General features: G+C 42.9%; 1 protein-coding gene across 1 annotated transcript in view; it reads left to right on the top strand.

Annotated features, from left to right (window-relative positions):
• The window catches only part of TM9SF3 (transmembrane 9 superfamily member 3), a 46,025-nt gene that overhangs the window by 10,957 nt on the left and 16,110 nt on the right, over positions 1–18,958 (top strand). Inside the window, exons 2-8 of the mRNA XM_083148879.1 lie at positions 5,102–5,297; positions 7,788–7,910; positions 8,836–8,996; positions 10,466–10,543; positions 12,070–12,201; positions 14,253–14,419; positions 18,864–18,958. Of these exons, the coding sequence (XP_083005005.1) occupies positions 5,102–5,297; positions 7,788–7,910; positions 8,836–8,996; positions 10,466–10,543; positions 12,070–12,201; positions 14,253–14,419; positions 18,864–18,958 (952 nt within the window). The remainder of the gene's footprint in view (positions 1–5,101; positions 5,298–7,787; positions 7,911–8,835; positions 8,997–10,465; positions 10,544–12,069; positions 12,202–14,252; positions 14,420–18,863) is intronic.

Below are 18,958 nucleotides of genomic sequence, written 5' to 3'. Positions count from 1 at the left end.
TGAAACCCGCTGTCACCTCGCAACCCCAGCCCGTGGTGACCACCCCCACCCGGCAGTCCGGCCGGCGCAGCAGCATGTGCAGTGAGCACCCCACTCAGCCCAACCAGACTTCATTCTCCAGACCGGATCCTGTAGAATGAGAATAGCATGTTGCAGCTGCAGGTCACCGAGCGGGAGGAGGTGCACAGTCTGGAGGATAGCGGCCTGAAGGAGCTCTAAGAGACCAAGCTGGCGAACCGAGGTAGTCCCTGGCAGAGTATGTTGTAACCCCTTGGCAACGAGCAAGTCTCCTGGCAGATTATGTAACCTTTGGCAGCGAGCAGGTTAATTACCTGGCAGAGCAGGTTTACCCTTGGCAACAAGCAGGTTAACCCCTGGCAGAACATGCTAACCCCGTAACAACAAGCATTTAACCCTGGCAGAGCATAATATTCCCATTGGCAATGAGCGTGGCTCAAGCATGAAACCCATAGCAACGAGCATGTAGGTAAGCTGAACTTATGTGGCATAATATGTAATTGTGGTATTATATGTAATGAGCATTACGATGTTTGGTATAATGTGTAATGGACATTAAAGGGTGTGGTATATGTAATGGGCTTTATGGCGTGTGTAAATTTTTTGGGGAGTGCCTTCGCAGCGCATTGTCCCTACTATTAGTTTATCTGGCTCGCACATTTTCATCCTGGCTCCTAGATTTTAAAGAAATTTGTCGAGCCCTGGCATATACATTTGTATTTGTAAAAACAAATACGATTTTATTTTTTATTTTTACAAAAACGAATGTGCTATACATATGAATGTGTATGTTTGGCATAGTAAGTGCCAAAAATACGAATACGCCTTAAAAAAAAAAATCGTCTTTTAATATAGAAATCCTTTTTTTTTTTTTTTTTTTTTAAAGGCGTATTTGCCTTACTAAATTTCCCCCTATATATGTATTATTTCATCCTAGAAATGCAATAATCACCAGAACTTTAGTGGTGTTATTGCATATATACTGCTTGTTCTCTAACTGACCATGTGCAGTCATATGATTAAACCAATGGCCCTGAATGTGTGTGACACATCTTGCCTGTTCTGACATACTGGCTGTGACTTGGGGCCTTATTCTAGTTCACTTTTTCTGACAAAATCCTTCTTAAATGGACAAAACCATGTGCACTGCAGGTGGGGCAGATGTAACTTGTGCAGAAGAGAGTTCGATTTGGGTGGGGTTTGACTTTAAAGTGAGATCTATATTGCAATGTAAAAATAAAGAAGTCAGTATTTACCCTGCACAGAAACAAAATAACTCGCCCAAATCGAATTCTGTCTGCACGTTTTACAGCTGCCCTCCTGCAGTGCACATGGTTTTGTCCATCTAAGAAGGATTTTGTCAGAGTGAACTAGAATAAGGCCCTTGGTGCTCTACAAGTAAAATCATAAACAATACTGATCTCTTGGTGCTTTATGGGAAATGTACTTTTCTTTGGTCAGTCCTGCTTTTTAGTTACTATAGACATGAATTATACAATTTTTTTTTTCATCCATGTCTGCCATCTATTTTGGTTCTGTATGGCTTAAGGCAGCTGTTCAGTATTGTAACAGGGTTTGTATTTTTTGTATATGAAGGTTAGTATTGAGGTAGATCCCTGCAGCGGAACGATGGTCATTCTGTTAAATGTGCTTTGTTTAAATCATTCTAGTGCTACAGGTACATTGGTTGTTCCTTGGTGGTCATTCCTCAACCAATGTTCTCAGCCAGCAAAATACGGTATATAGGATTAACTCAAAACTTTATCAAGGCAGGGTGCTGATCAGTGGTGGTCACTTTTTCATTTTGTTGAACACACTTTGCATGCATGCGCCCTCAGAGTGCTTGTCAGGAAAGGTGTGTGGACTCGTGACACTCTCTCATTACAATGCCCAAAATTTTACCACTCCATATGCCTCTCCGGCCTCCAAATCCAGCTTTACATTTTAGTAACCTTCCATGATCTGGTGTGCACAACCCCCAAACAGAAGTTAGACGACGTACGGCTGATAATTAATGTGCTATACAATTTCAGTACCCAGCAGTGGCTGAGCCTTCTATTTTACAGCGGTAGTTCTCAAGGAGAATTGGAACCTAGCAGAATTTACATGTACCCCACCTGCTCTGGACAGTATTTGGTGGTGATGCTGGTTGTGGGACTGTTTACTATCCTTTTTGTCCCTTGCGGAGGCATTGTCTGGAGGACATACTAGGAACATGCATGGCAGAGAGATTAAGTGGAAGACATGTCAGGTTTTGGAGCTGGTACTGGGTCACCCTGGTCTTACCATGCAACTGCTGTCAAGGCTACCATCCTCACACTCACTGCCTCCCACTGAATACTGCTGCTTATAGTGGGTACACATAGTGAGAGTTCCACAATTTTCCTATTTGATTTTGTTTATAGAAGCAAAGCCAAAACGGAATGGAAATCGAAAAGAAAAATAGTTTTGCCAGACAAGACTATATAGCAGAAATCAAATCAAATTCCAAATCTAACAGTGTACCCACTCTCTTCATTCTTCCTCGTTCCATTGTTTTTAAGCTTGCGCTAGTGAAAGTGCAGGTGCATGGCCCAAACTGGCACTCGCACATATTGCCGTTAAAAAATGAGCAGGGAATGGCTCCTCACTGAAACTTTACCTTTTAAATGGTAAGTGGCAGAGACCAACATTGACTGATGTATGACATGAAAGTCTATTAACACATAGTGTTCAGTCTAGCACCCTGCTCCTTGGAAAAACCCTTGCAGTTCCTTCTTCCTGCCTGAGGTGTCACTCTCTGCTGTGGTATTTCGACGACAGTCTAGTTTGTATCTCAGCATTGATATGCAAACTATACTGTTCTTGAAGTACTACAGCAGACAGCAACACCCCAGGCGGGGAAGAAGTAACTGCAATGATTTTAAAAGGAGCAGGGTGCTAGACTGAACACTGTGTTGAGAGACTTTCATGTCATGCATCAGTCAATGTTGGTCTCTGCCACGTTCCATTTAAAAGGTAAAGTTTCAGTGAGGAGCCATTCCCTGCTCATTTTTTAGATGCCAATATGTGCGAGTGCCAGTTTGGGCCATGCACCTGCACTTTCACTAGAGCAAGCTTAAAAAGAATGGAGCGAGGAAGAATGAAGAGAGTGGGTACACGGTTAGGTTTGGAATTTGATTTGATTTCTGCTATATAGTCTTGTCTGGCGATACATCCATGTAATACCCCTTTTCCACTTGCAGTCCCGGGTTATACCCGGGAATGTGTTCCAGGATGCTTCCCGGGACACTACCCGGGAATGTATTCTTTCACATTGCATTCAGACCCGGGATCGACCCGGGACAGCCCCATTCACACATTCCCGGGTATGACCCGGGAGTGCAAGTGGATCCAATAGACACCGGGGGGCTGCACTCTGCCTGTGCCCTGGACGCACTTCCCCTATGCTGGCCTCGTCCGAGTCGCTGTAGTGGGAGTGGGGGGAGAACTCTCCCGTCACTTCTGTGCGATCTCGGGCAAGTTTTGCTCTCGCCCCCCCCCCCCCCCCCCGGGGGAGGAAGAGGCGGAGGCCGCCTTCTGTGAGCCACCCGCCGGGTAGGGGTGGTAGGCGAGCGGCTCCAGCGAGTAGTCCCCGGGGAACCTGCTCCTGGCCAGGGTGCAGCGGGTACGCGGGGCAGGGCTGCGGGTGCTCGGGGGAGCCTGCAGCAGGTCGGCAGCTTCTTGCTGGAAGCGGCTTCCCCGATAGCGGTAGCGTAAAGTCCCGTGTAGCCGATCGGGACCATTCACACTGACGGCATCCCGTGTCGATTCCGAGTCCTACCCAGGTCAGGACCTGGGTAGAGATCCCGGAATGCTGAACACGGGAAGACCCTTTCACACTGCACTAAATCCCGGGATGATGCGCGTTCACGTGCAAAAACCCGGGATATTTTTGCAAGTGGAAAAGGGGTATATGTTTCTTACAGCCTAGTGGTGACTGGGGTAATTGACTAATTACAAATGCAAACAGATGTCTGTACACTAATTCCCGCTTAGGCTTCTTTCCTTTGCTTATTGAATAAAGTTTCCTCTGACGTATGAGAAAGGGAATTGCCTTTTGTGAATTTTCCAGCCACATTAAAAGGTTTTAGAGTACAGTATGATGCAGAAACTGGAGTACAATTTCTGTGTGCAGATGCATACTAGGCATTAATATTTAGCTTGTGTTATGGTTTCATTTACTCATTGGAACTCAAGCCTTTGAGTGGTATGCAGAGCAGAAGGTCACACAAACTGTGAATTTAGATAAACATTACTTTAATTTGCAAAATAGTCCTCTAGTTGGAAATTGACCAATTAAGCACCCCACAAACTAGCAGACTCTCTACTTACACAGATGCTGGCATACTTGCCGCGGCCTGTGGGGAAGCTTAATGATGTCCTTGCTGGTCTGAACATGCAGGATGAGTGAGGGGGTTGTTTGCGATGTGCGGGATTGCGCATCTTTAACTATATTGAGTGAACGCACTAGGGCAGTGGTTCTCAAAGTCGGTCTTCAGGACCTCACACCGTTCATGTTTTCAGGTCACTCGACAGGAGCACTCATTACATTGATTCTGTGAGGAAATCAACAAAACATGCATTGTGTGGGGTCCGAAGGGCCGATTTTGAGAACCTGTGTATGGGGCTTCACAGTCTGGGGAGTGGTTTACGTTCAAAGAAAACAATGGAGCAGATTTAATTAAGCCTTAACAAGAGATAAAGTGGAGGGTGATAAAGGACCAGCCAATCAGCTTCTAACAAGTATTTCTTAAACACTGCCTATACCATGGCAGTTGGGGGCTGATTGGCTGGTCCTTTATCACACTCCACTTTATCTCTTGTTAAAGCTTATTCTGTCCCCAGTAGTTGTTGATTTATACTCCATTCCCAGCAAACCAACGGCATAGCTGCAGGTTACCTACTTCTGTATTGATAGATGCGTTGGCACAATGTGTTATAAACAAAGCCAAAATAATAATTGTGTTTTTTCTAAAATAAATAGAATATAAAGTGTTATTTCAAGGACTTTGCCGTGTGTACATTTGTTTTTAATGCATTTTCTTTTCTTTCTTCTCCATAGTATAATGATAAAGAAGAGGTGGTTTTATGGATGAACACAGTAGGGCCATACCACAATAGGCAGGAGACATACAAGTATTTCTCACTGCCGTTCTGTGTCGGAACAAAGAAAAGTATTAGCCACTATCACGAAACCTTAGGAGAAGCTCTTCAAGGAGTTGAGTTAGAGTTTAGTGGTTTAGATATTAAATTTAAAGGTGAGTAAAAATGATCAACCTGTTTCCCACTGCATGCTCCACTTTTTCCTGATCCTCACTTTTTTCATATTTTGTCCATTTTCCCAGGTTTCTTGAGAAATGTAATACATGTGCTGAATCGACCGCCCGTGCTGATTGCATCGTGTGCCTTGCAGTGCTTGGGATTTAGCATAAACCAGTGCGGTACTAAGCCCACCCCTTGGACTTTTATTGGCCTAGTGGCGGGCTTAACACTAATAGCTCATGCTGATTCCCGGTTAGCGCTTGCGATCCCTGTGGGAAACAATCCAGCACATCCTTGGACGGTTCTGCAGCCACCTTTTTGTAGTGACCTCTCATAACCACCTGGAGTGTTACAGGGGTGAAATATGGGACATTGTGATGCCTTGCCTGAAGAAGCCCAGGGCCCCCCACACCCCAAACCTCATCCCACAACTGACATACTGTATAAATGAATAGAGCTTACTTAAAACTGTGCGTTCAGTATATAGTCAGGAAATGCAAGTATCCTACTTAAATAAACATTCAGGGACAGGTGGTGGGCACTGGGGGGGGGGGGGGGGGGGTGTTACTCCAGGGGAAGGAGTCTCTTCACTTCAAGTGTATACTGTATGTAACATTGAATATATAGGAGCAGTCTAGGACTCCTCTCCTAACCACCAAATGATTTCTCCAGGGCTTGCAAAAATATATTGACCTTTTAGTGGTAAACCTATTGTATGTCGACCCTATGACCAGAGATGGGCATTGAGCTGCTGAACTCCTGCCCCACTCCATAATCAACAGCAGCTATACATTTTGAATATAGGGTCTACGTGCCATGTAGTCATTTTAGTTATGTTTTGGTGTTTCTCTGGGTTTGGTATGAGTGGCCGGCAGTCGGGATCCTGACGATCCGTGTACAGACATCGGAATCCCGGCCGCTGGTACTCTGAGAGGAGAGTGCAAAAAAAAAAGGCCCTCGCGGGATTGCTGTGGTCGCCACAGGTTCTATTCTCCCTCTGTGTGGGTTGTAGATCCCCATGAGGGGGAATAGCCCCTTCTGGTCGGATCCCATCTGTCAGCCAGTCATCCAGCACCCATTTCTGTAGCATAAATGTAATAATGCCTGAATGCTAAATGTTGGATCTTTGTATTTCTTAGCAATATAATATGTTGGACTGTATAATAAATGTTAGTATGGATATAGCTATGTAGTAGTACTAGTTGATCTTCATTGGGGCATTTATCAAACAATATTTCGACTGCCTGCAGATATTAGTATGTAGGCAGTACTGCAGCAGTTATCTTCAATACTTGCTTAGAATCCTATATGTTTCCATGTAGATTTAGCCATTTCCAGAATGAAGAAGCACCTTACCCTATGGATTTTCATTACATGGCGCCAATGTGATTACATTCTGCAGTGCAATCCTGGCTGCTAATTTTGCACCCAGAACCCATTACAAATGCAATCAGTTATAAATGGGTCCTTTTTATATAAAAAAAAATGTACATAATCATATCATGCCAGTTGTCCCAGTATAGGGGCTGGTAAATGTTTTTTGCATGGAAATTACCTGTGAGCAGTAAATATTCCTATTTTTATGAACCATATGCAGCAACGGGAAGTTCAGCAGAACACATTGGCCCTTATTCTGAACTAAGCGGTAACGGACGCTTGCGGCCGTTCCGCCGATGTTTTCGCTCTGCGCATGTGCAGAGGGCACTCTGCGCATGTGCAGGCGAAATCGCCGCACATTTTTTTTTACCGCCGCAAAGGGGGTGGATAGGGGCGTGAGGGGCTACTTAGCCTCATTTCCCTATGCATACGCCCCGCGTTTCATGGGCGTTCCCATGCAAACGCGGGGCGTACGCATGGTAATGAGGCTGTGACGCATGTGTTGGGGGCGGGCATCTGACATCGCCGGATGTCAGCTGCCCGCCCCCATACATGCTTTCACACGGACAAGTGTCTGTGAGGTCTATGGGTGCGGGATCTGGTGGAGCGTGCGGCCCTGCCTTCGATGGTCGGCGACCATCGAATGCAGGGGGCTGCTCCAAGATGGTGGAGGCGTATCCCCCGCCATTTTCATGCGGACCGCCACATGTCCGCGTACGGACGGCCGTGGCGATCCGTATGGAAGGCGGGGATTCGCCTGCACGGTCGGAGCCGCATATGCGGCTCCGGCCGCACCAACCAGAATAAGGGCCATTGTTTTTGTGGTACTCTTTTATGTGTTGATCCCTGATTGTTTATTCTGTGTAATTGGCATATTTTGATACTTTGGCACTGCTGTTCATTTGGACCTGTGATAAAGAATCAAAATATATAAGACTATGCAATAACTATTCCAACCTGTGATGGAAAGGAGCAATCAAATGTTGGTAATGTACAAGTAGTTTTACCTTCTATCTGAGTATAGCAAATGCATACTCACTTGTACAGTGTGACTCATTATGAAAGTATTGTATAGTGTAAGCTAATGAGATTTTTATTTTTATATATAGATGATGTCATGCAATCTACTTATTGTGACATTGAATTGGACAAAGCAAAGCGAGATGCATTTGTATATGCAATAAAGAATCACTACTGGTACCAGATGTACATAGATGATTTACCGATATGGGGTAAGACCATTATTTCCTTAATCAGTATTTACGAGTTTTTGACATGTTCTGTGTACATGGCGCATACTTACTGTTAAATATGTCTCGTCGCAATATAGTAGTAATACGGAACTTATTGCCCCTAATGCCTTTGCTCTCAATAAAATGTATATGGTGGAAATCATGTGGGTTTACTGCAAGGATGACTCCCAGAATGCTTTACTCTTAGGGGGGTATTCAATCCCTGTTCACGACTGTCAATCTGTCCTGACAGCGGTGACCCTGGCTCCTTTTCGTTTTTTAATTTTTAATTTTTTTTTGTTAAATCGCCAGGTGGGATTCAATGTCCCATCTGCCGATCGGTGAAAAGGGGGCATGACTGCATAAAGTGCTGTGGATTGTCGAGATTCGGCCATGATCCCGACAATTCACGATAGTTAACATCAAAACGGGCCTGACCGATTCTAAAGTCGGGCCCCCGTCGAAAATAGCGGCAGGGATTTAATACCCCCTTACACTGTATTGAAGGGGTTTTGTCTCCTTATCTGCACAGAATGACTCACAGCTCCATCTGATGCCGGAGAACAGCTTAACATCACATGTGCTTTATTGATGTCCACCTAGTACTGCACCATTTGCTTGGCACCATACTCTGACAGTGGTTGGAATAGCAATTTTCAAATAGACTATCAGCTATATTCTCTTCCTGCAGCCACATAGTGGGCATTTGACTTCTCAGATTCGATGCAACCATGCCAGGGGAAACCCAGCCTTGTGTAGTCTAAGACCACACGAGGCTAGTGGTTAAGTGGCCATTCCCTATGGCTTTCTCGATTTTTGTTAAGATGTAAAAACAGAAGTACATATGTAGAATTTATATTTGTGGTTTTGCTTTTTATGTTGGCGTCTATTACAGATCTTGCCTTTCTATGTGTGTTAAATGCAGGCATTGTTGGCGAAGCCGACGAAAATGGAGAGGATTACTTTCTTTGGACATATAAAAAGCTTGAAATTGGATATAATGGGAACCGTATTGTGGATGTAAATCTTACGAGTGAAGGAAAAGTCAAGCTTGTCCCAAACACAAAGGTTCCAATGTCCTACTCTGTAAGTCATCAGGAAGCATGGAGTTGTCTGTTTGGTACCGATAATTATGGGATTTGTTAATTTTAAAATTACAGTGGCTTCTAATGGGCACCTATGTCTTCTTTGCTTCAGTTAGGACGAGAGTGGAATAAGTGATCACAGCATTTCACAAAGACACTGTAGTGCCGCAGATTAGATTTTCTTCACTTGCCTTAGAGCACTGTTTTTCTCTGCGCCTGGTGCACAGGGACTATGATATTGTATGTACATTGTTGTCATTTTCAACAATTTACTTGAACAGTTGAAGGCATTTTTGCTTCATAGCAAACTTATGGTTCGGTATTAATATTGTATGGTTGTCATTTGCTAAAGCATTGGCAAAAGCATGCACTTGATCACGTACACATTAGGAATAGAAGTAACTTCTGTATGTACGAGTGTGTATGTGTGTGTGTGTGTGTGTGTGTGTGTGTGTGTGTGTGTGTATATATATGTGTGTGTGTGTGTGTGTGTGTGTGTGTATGTAAGTATGTACGTATAGAGAGAAAGAATTGCCGCGGCACAAACGGAGACTGGTACATCCAAGTAAAAAAATTTAATGTGGCTAAGGATATCTCATAATCCAATTTTTCGGGGACCCACGTGCCTCGTTTTCAAGGTGAGAGAGTATATGTTTGTCGAGATTGTGCTCTACGCTGCTTAACAGCAACACATTGGGGAACTTCAAATCCTGGTAAGTTTGTTAAGGGATCTATTGGGATCTATAAATACTTTTTTCAACATTTGCTTTACGTGTGCTAAATACTCCTTAAGCTAATGGTGAACCAACCAGTTTGTGCTTTAAAGGTTTCTGGAAAATGTGTTGTAAATCCATGCATCACTGCATTATCTGCAAATATATAAAGTTCGGGGATTACTTGGTTTAGGTCATTAATGAAGCTGGAGGTTTCCTGATTTTCATCAATGACACTAGTTCATTTGCTGTAAAGCATGCAGACCGTGGCAGGATTCCCGTATGTGTAACATTTTCTGATATCAAAAATCTCGAATGGTCCCCTACTGGTTATAACAGTACGAAGAGGATTTTGAACATATCGGACATACTGTAGTCAAAGATGGCAGAGAATATAGCAATACTCTGTTTACGCAGATAGGCTGAATTATCTGATCTACTTTTTTGGCATCCCATCTCGCAGAGATGGAGCGGGGAAAAAGTGGTTAAAAAAAATCAGCTTTGTACATTTTACTTCATTTAAAACTGTAAGCTTATCCTGCAGTATGTTTTCTAAAGTATTTTGTAAAATGGAAATGAATATTAAGTGTTTTTTAATTATATTGAACTGGAATTCTAAAGGAGTACCGATATCAGCCAGTGACCTGGTGTAGACTGTGATTGGTACAGTGGGTATTGCCTCCGGATCCTTTCTAATGTCTAATGCTGAAGGATGATTAAGTGCTAAATCTATGATTTTATCCAATGTTTTCTGTAGGTTAAATGGAAAAAATCTGATGTCCGATTTGAAGATCGATTTGATAAATACCTTGATCCTTCATTTTTTCAACACAGAGTAGGTATTCCTGAAATGCGCACACACACACACACACACACACACACACACACACAGCCTTATTTTGAGTAATCTTAATATCAGACTGAATTATACGGCCTACACACATGCCGATATTAAGGCATTTTCTAAGCGATTTTGCTTGGTTTTGCAAAGTCGCTTAGCAAATGCCCTCACATCGGTGTATGTGTGGGGGCTGTATCGGCATCCGTGCGCGTCCCGCGTGTCTTTATCGGTGGCCGAGATTGATGGACAGTGTCCATCAATATCGGCATCGGCAGTGTTCTCCCACCGGAGAACACTGGCGCTGTCCGCTCGCTTAGCACACAGAGCTGACAGCTCGCTCTGTGTGTGGGCTGTCAGCTCTGTGTGCTAGGCGATAGCGGCGCAGAACAGCCCGACCTAGCATAGCTAGGTAGCCCTGCACACATCGGCATGTGTGTAGGGCCCATAAGATCACGTCTGTTGATATTTTGCAGTCTCTGGATGTTCCGAGGAGAAAAGGAATATCTTTGTATATCGCCGTTTGGGGTTATATGCATGTCTGCTTTATCTCTCCATCCATAGAATGGACACAAGTGGGTGTTTATTGGGCACATGCATAAGACAACCATATTGTGGGCATGTAGCTAAAGTTCCACCATTTTTAAAATCGACTGCTTATTGGGTGTAAGAGAAACAGCAAAAAAAGTTTACGTTAATCACAAACAAAAATGACATAGCAATATGCAATGCAAGTGAGAGGCATAGAATGTATAAACAGAATATCAAACATGCAGTGGAACAATAAACTAGCAGTAGATTTGCATTTATGACTAGTGTACAGAATTTTGACAATTGACTCAAAATCAGGTCTTGAATATCTTGCTCTTATGATGCCAACATCGTAGGGTTTATAGACCTATCTAGTGTAAGCAGAAGTACACTTTACTTTGAGGAATCTAGTTGTTGTTGCATTTTACCCATGTTTTTGTTGTGGACCCTTTATTCAGATTTACCCACTTCAGAACAATAGCACTGTTGTAGCCTTTAATATATCTATTGATAATCAGTCATCAGTACTAATTAACATTCTACGATTGTGAAAAATTTAACACATTGATTTACTGTTTAGTTGCTTCAGCAGAATCTGTGGATTTAGTGCAGGTGTAGGCAAAGTTGGGATTAAGCTCAGAACTGGTGCAACAGAATAAAGCCCCATACGCACTAAGCAATTCCCTGCCGACGCCGGTATTGGTGGTGGCAGGGTATTGGCATAGTTAAGTGCATACATACTTGCCGATGCTGGGGGAGGATTAGGGAGTGACAGCAGGGGTAGCAAAACGAGGATTCCTTCATCTGAACTTGTTAAGGCAAAGGAGGGGGTCATTAACAGTGTGTGGAAGCACACGTCATTAACGATAATGTACACAACATCGCTCAGAAAGCCCTTTTGTGAACAATATCGCCTAGTGTGTGTATGGGGCTTAACCTTGATCCTGAGTGTAACTATGCACACTATAACACATGGTATTTTTCTTTTGTAGATACACTGGTTTTCAATCTTCAATTCTTTTATGATGGTTATTTTCTTGGTTGGATTGGTATCCATGATTTTAATGAGAACCTTGAGAAAAGATTATGCGCGGTATAGCAAGGAAGAGGAAATGGATGATATGGTAAGAATTTCACCTTCAATTACATTTGTTTCACATAGTAAAAAATTGCAAGAGGTAATTTTCCATTTATGTAGAGTAATAAAAAAACATTTATTTATAACAAACACCATTCTGCAATGCTTTGCCTTGGAGCAGAACAGAAACCTAGGGCCAAATGTAATAGGCTGTGAGAATCAGAAAGTGAGCAATTTTGGGAGAGTTTATACTACAACCAGGCTGATTTTGCCATGTAACTGATTGCTGCTTTAAAAAAATGCATTGGTCCCTAGTGGTTAGCATGACTACCTCACAGCCCTGAAGTAATACGTTCAGTTCATGCCAGAGAACATATTCTAGTTCAGGGCTGGGCAACACCAGCCCTCCCAGATGTTGATGAACTACACATCCCAGCATGCCTTGCATCAGTTTCAGCATGGCCACACGGCAAAACTAATGCAAAGCATCCTGGGATGTGTAGTTCACTAACATCTGGAGGGCCGGTGTTGCCCAGCCCTGTTCTAGTTTGTATGTTCTGCTCGTGTTTGCATGAGTTTCCACTGAGTGCTCCAGTTCCCTTCCACATCCCAAATCCTATTGACAAGGTTTTTGGTTTCATACCCAAAAACAAAAGAACCCTATTGTGCTTGTGTTACAGGATATAATTGGGCAGATGTATTGTATTATATCATCGCTTATTGCATCGCTATAACACTTCCTGCTTCACCTCATTAACAAGGCAAATCTGGAAGAGACACCAACAAGATGTACTAACATATTGTCCACCAAAGCGGGGAAGTGTAAATGGTGATGCCCCCCCCCCCCCCCCCCCTGCTGACAGCGCATGAGCTCAGAATGACCGGTGTCTCTGCCTGTCCGGCTCTTCTGAGCATGCATGAGATCATGCTACTTATGCAAGATCTCCAGCACAGCCCGGTGCTGGCAGCACTGTCCCTGCTGTGGGGATAGAGCATCGCCACCCTGCAGCTATACATCTGCCCTGCATATAGGCCGGTTGTTCGCACAAGAGCAAGGCCAAACAGTGTAAAAAAAAGTCAGTGATTACTCTATTCGCAGTCCCCTGGCTACAAAACTAAAAGGCGGCCGGCGTTTTAGTCGTGGAAGCCTGTTTTCTGGGAGTGTCTCTGGCCTCAATCAGCCGGTCTGTCACTGGATTTGTGGAAGGGTCAGTGTTACGCACACTTGCACAGACTGGAAAGTTAATCGATGGTGATTGAGTTGCATTTGCAGCTGGATGGCGATTGGAGATATTTTCAGAAGCCATTTTCAGACTTGTTCAGGGTGGGTTTTCACTCTGTTTGGGCGGCGACTATGTGATTGCAGGGCTCTGCAAATTCGCCAACCAGCGATCAGGTCTGAATAACCCCCAATGTTTTCATAGTTCATTTCTGTGGACCTGTATCTTCTCTGCGCTGACTGAGTGGTGCACTCGGGTATGTTTCTATTTGAGCATAGAAATAGGATCCTCTCTACTGTTAATATTACAGTATGTGTTTTTTTTTTTTTTTTTTTCTTGAGTTCTGTCCAAACTTTGGATTTAGATTAGTTGACTTGTACCCTTATGTAACATCTAACTGTCCTGTGATATCTATGTTTACTGTGGGATGAGCAATGCCAGCTTGAGCGTTCTGTAGAGCATTGCCTCCACCGTAAAAGCTTATTTGGTCTTAGCATGACAAATATTAGAATGCTTAGTTGAAAAAAGAAATAAAAATCAATGTAGTTCACATATATTTGTGTTCCACCCAGTTAGGAGGTTATGGTTATATCACCTTGATCTTTACTTATGTACTTTAATGTTTCTTCTATCCAGTTTATCCTTATTCATAAGACCGTTGGCATTATATAAATTCTGTCTGGCATAACCCAGTCTTGTTTGATTACGGTTTGTTTCCAATTGTCAAGCGCAATTTAACTATCAATAAATAATTTACTTGCTTCGTTCACAAGAGGTCTAAGTGGTGAGGAATGTTTCAATGTCCTGGGTGCTGAAGAATGTAAATAACTTCTTCTTTTTTTTTTTCCTTTTTTTTATTTGTTTATGTGGAACCCAGGATCGGGATTTAGGAGACGAATACGGTTGGAAACAAGTCCATGGAGATGTGTTCAGACCATCAAGTCACCCACTGATGTTTTCATCCCTCATTGGATCAGGGTGTCAGATATTTGCAGTCTCTCTTATTGTAATTATTGTAGCCATGATTGAGGATTTATATACAGAGTGAGTATGAACGAATGTGTAGCTTCTTCCTTTTGCTTAGCTGCACTAAGTCTGACACATGAATTCGCTTTAATGAGATCTTGGAACATAAAAATTTGTATGCTACAGTTTGCAGTATATATTTGCATCTCTCTTTGGAAATATATGTAGTATAGTGCAGTTTACTGCATAATCCATGCATGGTCACACAGATTAATCCACCTCTTGCCCTAGCTTGATTTGTTATTTGCATAGGTAACCAACATTCTACGTACTTGATCTGGTTCAGAGATTATTCCAACTCCTGTCCTAGATTCATTGATTTTTTAATTTTATTTTTTTAATAGTTTAAAACTTTTTATTGTACATTATTTGTTTCCTTTGTTGCTGTGCAGATTGTTTTATAATAACACACACACACACACACACACACACACACACACACACACACACACACACACACGCTTGCTTGTTAACCCTTTTAGTGCCAAGTCATTTTGTCAAAATAGGTGTCAAAATTGCCATGCAAACATTTCTGTTCGTCATAATGACCTTTGGCCTTGAAAAAGCTGGAGGCGAAGCGCGCGCCGGCTAGCGGTGGTGCCTACTCGTTTGCCAATACTAGCACTGTATTTTGATTTCTGTATTTTTTACCACAGGTTATATTAGCTCAGAGGTGTCCTGCACCGACTGCTGACCCCGCATTCTCTAGAAGGGCAGCAGCGGCAACTAGACACAAAGCTTTGCTGACGACATGCTAACAAGAGCATGCCATGCATTAGCTAACAATTAATCCCTGCATTACACTGAGACGCAGTTGGTTACCTCATATGGCCACAGAGCCGACATATTTGTAAAAGGAACCACTCTGGTTCCTTTTATGCTTTAGGGATTATAGAGACTAGTGCACTATGTGTTTCATATGAATAATTCTAAACCAGTGTCGACTAACAGCAGACGTTTGTAATGTCTACTGACTCAGCCTACATGTAGCGGCAACACCATGGTTAACCACACCCCCAACAGTGAATACCCACTACATATATTTGGAGCCTGTCGCCATTGTGTGTTATAGAAACAAAGATTTCTCTGAGTTGACATTGCATCGACTACGGCAATTAACACCTCACCCACGGCTTCCATACCCTGATAAAATAAAGGAAATTGTCAGTATAAATGCCAGGGGGTGATACAATGTTGCAATAAGGTATCTCTTGGAATAGGCAACAACTGTTTCTTGTACTCGCAACACCATTAACTTGCAGGTTTATGCTGCTTTCCCACTGCAGACCCGTTTTAAGTTACAGGTAATCTTAAACGGTATTTAGCATTCCCACTGCAGCAGATTACAGTTTTAAATGCCATTTAAGTACCATTCCCATTGCAGGTAAAACGTTTTAGCTCTTCAAAACGTTTTTACAACACAAATGAGTGCCTGTGACTTTAATGGGCTTTTCAGGGATAAAAAGGTGCACACCCACAGTTGTTTTCACATAATAAAAGGTGGGGGAGGGGCCAGTGGTGCGTACAAATCCCGCAGCCGTCGACATTTGTGCTATGTGTCGGCTCAATTTAACCCATGGTGGACAGTAATATATACATTGCTGGCCAGTGCCAGCTATGTATATATTACTGCCTAATAACTAAATCATTGGTGCCCAGTGGTGCCTGCAATATATAGATTGCTGGCATGTGCCAGCAATCTATATATTACTGGCTTATGATTGTCATTGGTGCCCAGTGGTTCCAGAAATATATAGATTGCTGGCATGTGCCAGCAATCTATATATTACTGGCTTAGGTTTGTCATTGGTGCCCAGTGGTTCCAGAAATATATATATTGCTGGCATGTGCCAGCAATCTATATATTACTGGCTTAGGTTTGTCATTGGTGCCCAGTGGTTCCAGAAATATATAGATTGCTGGCATGTGCCAGCAATCTATATATTACTGGCTTACAAAATAAAACATTGGTGGCCAGTGCTGCTCCGTGTGGAGCAGGACGGAGGGAGGCGGGGCATGTGGCCGGACCAGCGTCGCTAACGGCATCCAGCCGCAGCAGCAGCCAGCCGGACACAGCGGGGCAGTGTGGACAAGTGAGTATAACAGGAGAGGGGGGGCGGGGGGTGGCAGCGGGGCGTACCGCCGGGCTGAAAGTGGTTAATCTTTCAGCCCGGCAGCGTACACACACGGAGATGATGGCTAAAAAAAAATTAAGCCATCATCTCTACCGTTTAAGATGCATTCCCATTGCCTCTTAAACGGTAGATTACCGTGTAAAACTCTGCTTTGGAAACGGGTTGAAATACCGTTTAACTTTAAACGGTATTTCAACTCTGGCGCTTTCCCACTGCAGCCTTAAACGGTATTTTGCCCTAAAAAATCTGCAATATACCGTTTTAAGGCTGCAGTGGGAAAGGGGCATTACTCAGACAGCAAGTCTATCTGCAAAAGCCATTGGGCTAACATACAGATAAAAAACTGTTACTACCAGTAGATTTGAAACACTATTGCTCCAAATATTATACTACAATTACTGCATGCGCAGAAATCAAAAGTGGGATGTCATTAAAAAGGCCAGCTGATTAAGCTTACATGTAGCGGTAACACCAGGGTTACCGCACCCTAAATAGTAAACACTAAACTACATATACTTGGAGTTTGTCACCATTGTATGCTACAGAAATAAGGGTTTCTCCGTGAGTTGACATCGTGTCGACTGCGGCGGTCAACACATCACCCACGGCCTCTACATTCTGTTAAGACAAAAGAACCTGTCCGTATTTAATGCTAAGGGGTGACACTATGTTGCAATAAGGTGTCTAATTTTGTAACAACATTTTCTTGTACATGTAATACGACTAATCTGCAGGTTTACTCGGACAGTAAATCTATCTGCAGAAGCCACTGGGCAAATACACAGATAAAAAGAACTGTTACAACCAGCACATGTGAAACACTATTGCTCCATAGACGTTATCAGAATTATTGCACCCGCAGAAATCCAAAGTGTGATGTAATTATTAAAAAGACGACATCATGTCGACCGATGCAATTTGAGTTAACTCTAGGCGTTTAGATCACCTAGAAGAATTATACATCATCCCCCTGGGACTACTTTACCTGAAGGAGATCATTGTATCTACATACAAACTAACCCTCTGTACCACTGTGGGCATTATATCTCACTTGAGAAATACAGTAATGATACACATTTATTCATTCTGTGTACACCCATGTCGACTCTGAGATAAACCTATCATTACTATATTATACCAGTGCGATAGGAGTAGACAACCGATTTTCCTTCCCCTGTACTCACGTCTAAATGTTACATGTGTTTTTGTCATATTTCGCTGAGTTTTAGAAATTGAACAATAAAGGTAAAATTGTATTTATTTAAGGACATACTTTTCTTTCTCTCTTCTCATTAAAGCTCTCTTTGGAAATATATGTAGTATAGTGCAGCTTACTGCATAATCCATGCATGGTCACACAGATTAATCCACCTCCTGTCCTAGCTTGATTTGATATTTGCATAGGTAACCAACGTTCTATGTACTTGATCTGGTTCACAGATTATTCCAACTCCTGTCCTAGATTCATATCTTGATTTTTTTTTTTTTATATAGTTTCAAACTTTTTATTGTACATTATTTGTTTCCTTTTGTTGCTGTGAAGATTGTTTTATAATATCACACACACACACACACACACACACACACACACACACACACACACGCATATAAGCTCACTTGTTAACCCTTTTAGTGCCAAGTCATTTTGTCAAAATAGGTGTCAAAATTGCCATGCAAACATTTCTGTTCGTCATAATGACCTGTAATGTTTATCGTATATACAGATGGAGTATCTCTCATTTCACCTGCTCCTGGCAATATCGCTAATCGCCGCCGTCCTCCGACAGAAGGGGGCTCACGTGCCCCCTTCTGTCGGAGGCTGTAGCAGCCCTTCGCCTGCCCTCGCTCCCTGCCAGTCACCCTGAAGTGGAGGCGGGCAGGGAAGCCGCTCCCCTGCTTACGGGGACGTGCGAGCGAGTGAGACGCTCGCGTGTCCCAGTCAGGTGGAGCTGACGGCTGCTCCATCTGTAGGAAATCTAAATATATGAATTTCTATAAGAAATGTGAGAGGCGCTGGCATTTTTAGTGGATATTTTGATCAGGTTACAGAGTTGTTGACACTGAAAGGGTTAATAACAAATCATTGCTACATAGTTATTTCTGAGTTTGGTGAAAGTGGGTATTCGCTGGATATGCGGTGTATATTGTTTTTAATATATAATAAAATGAGGCTCCGTGCTGCTTGATCTAAATGGAAGTGTATGCCCCTCCAAACACAGCCTTTATATTCAGATTCATCTGTTATGCACTAGAAAAATATCTGTCCATTCCTGGAAATGATTACTTTGGTTATGTCCAATATATGTTCTGACATTAATCTGTTCCAGGAGAGGCTCAATGCTAAGCACTGCCATATTTGTGTATGCTGCAACATCTCCAGTCAATGGGTACTTCGGAGGAAGCCTTTATGCCAGGCAAGGAG

This window comes from Crinia signifera, chromosome 6, assembly GCF_055691185.1.
Source record: "Crinia signifera chromosome 6, ASM5569118v1, whole genome shotgun sequence".
NCBI classification, from domain to species: Eukaryota; Metazoa; Chordata; class Amphibia; order Anura; family Myobatrachidae; genus Crinia; species Crinia signifera.
The sequence above is the reverse complement of the archived record's forward strand: the minus strand, read 5'-3'. Positions and strand labels throughout refer to the sequence as shown.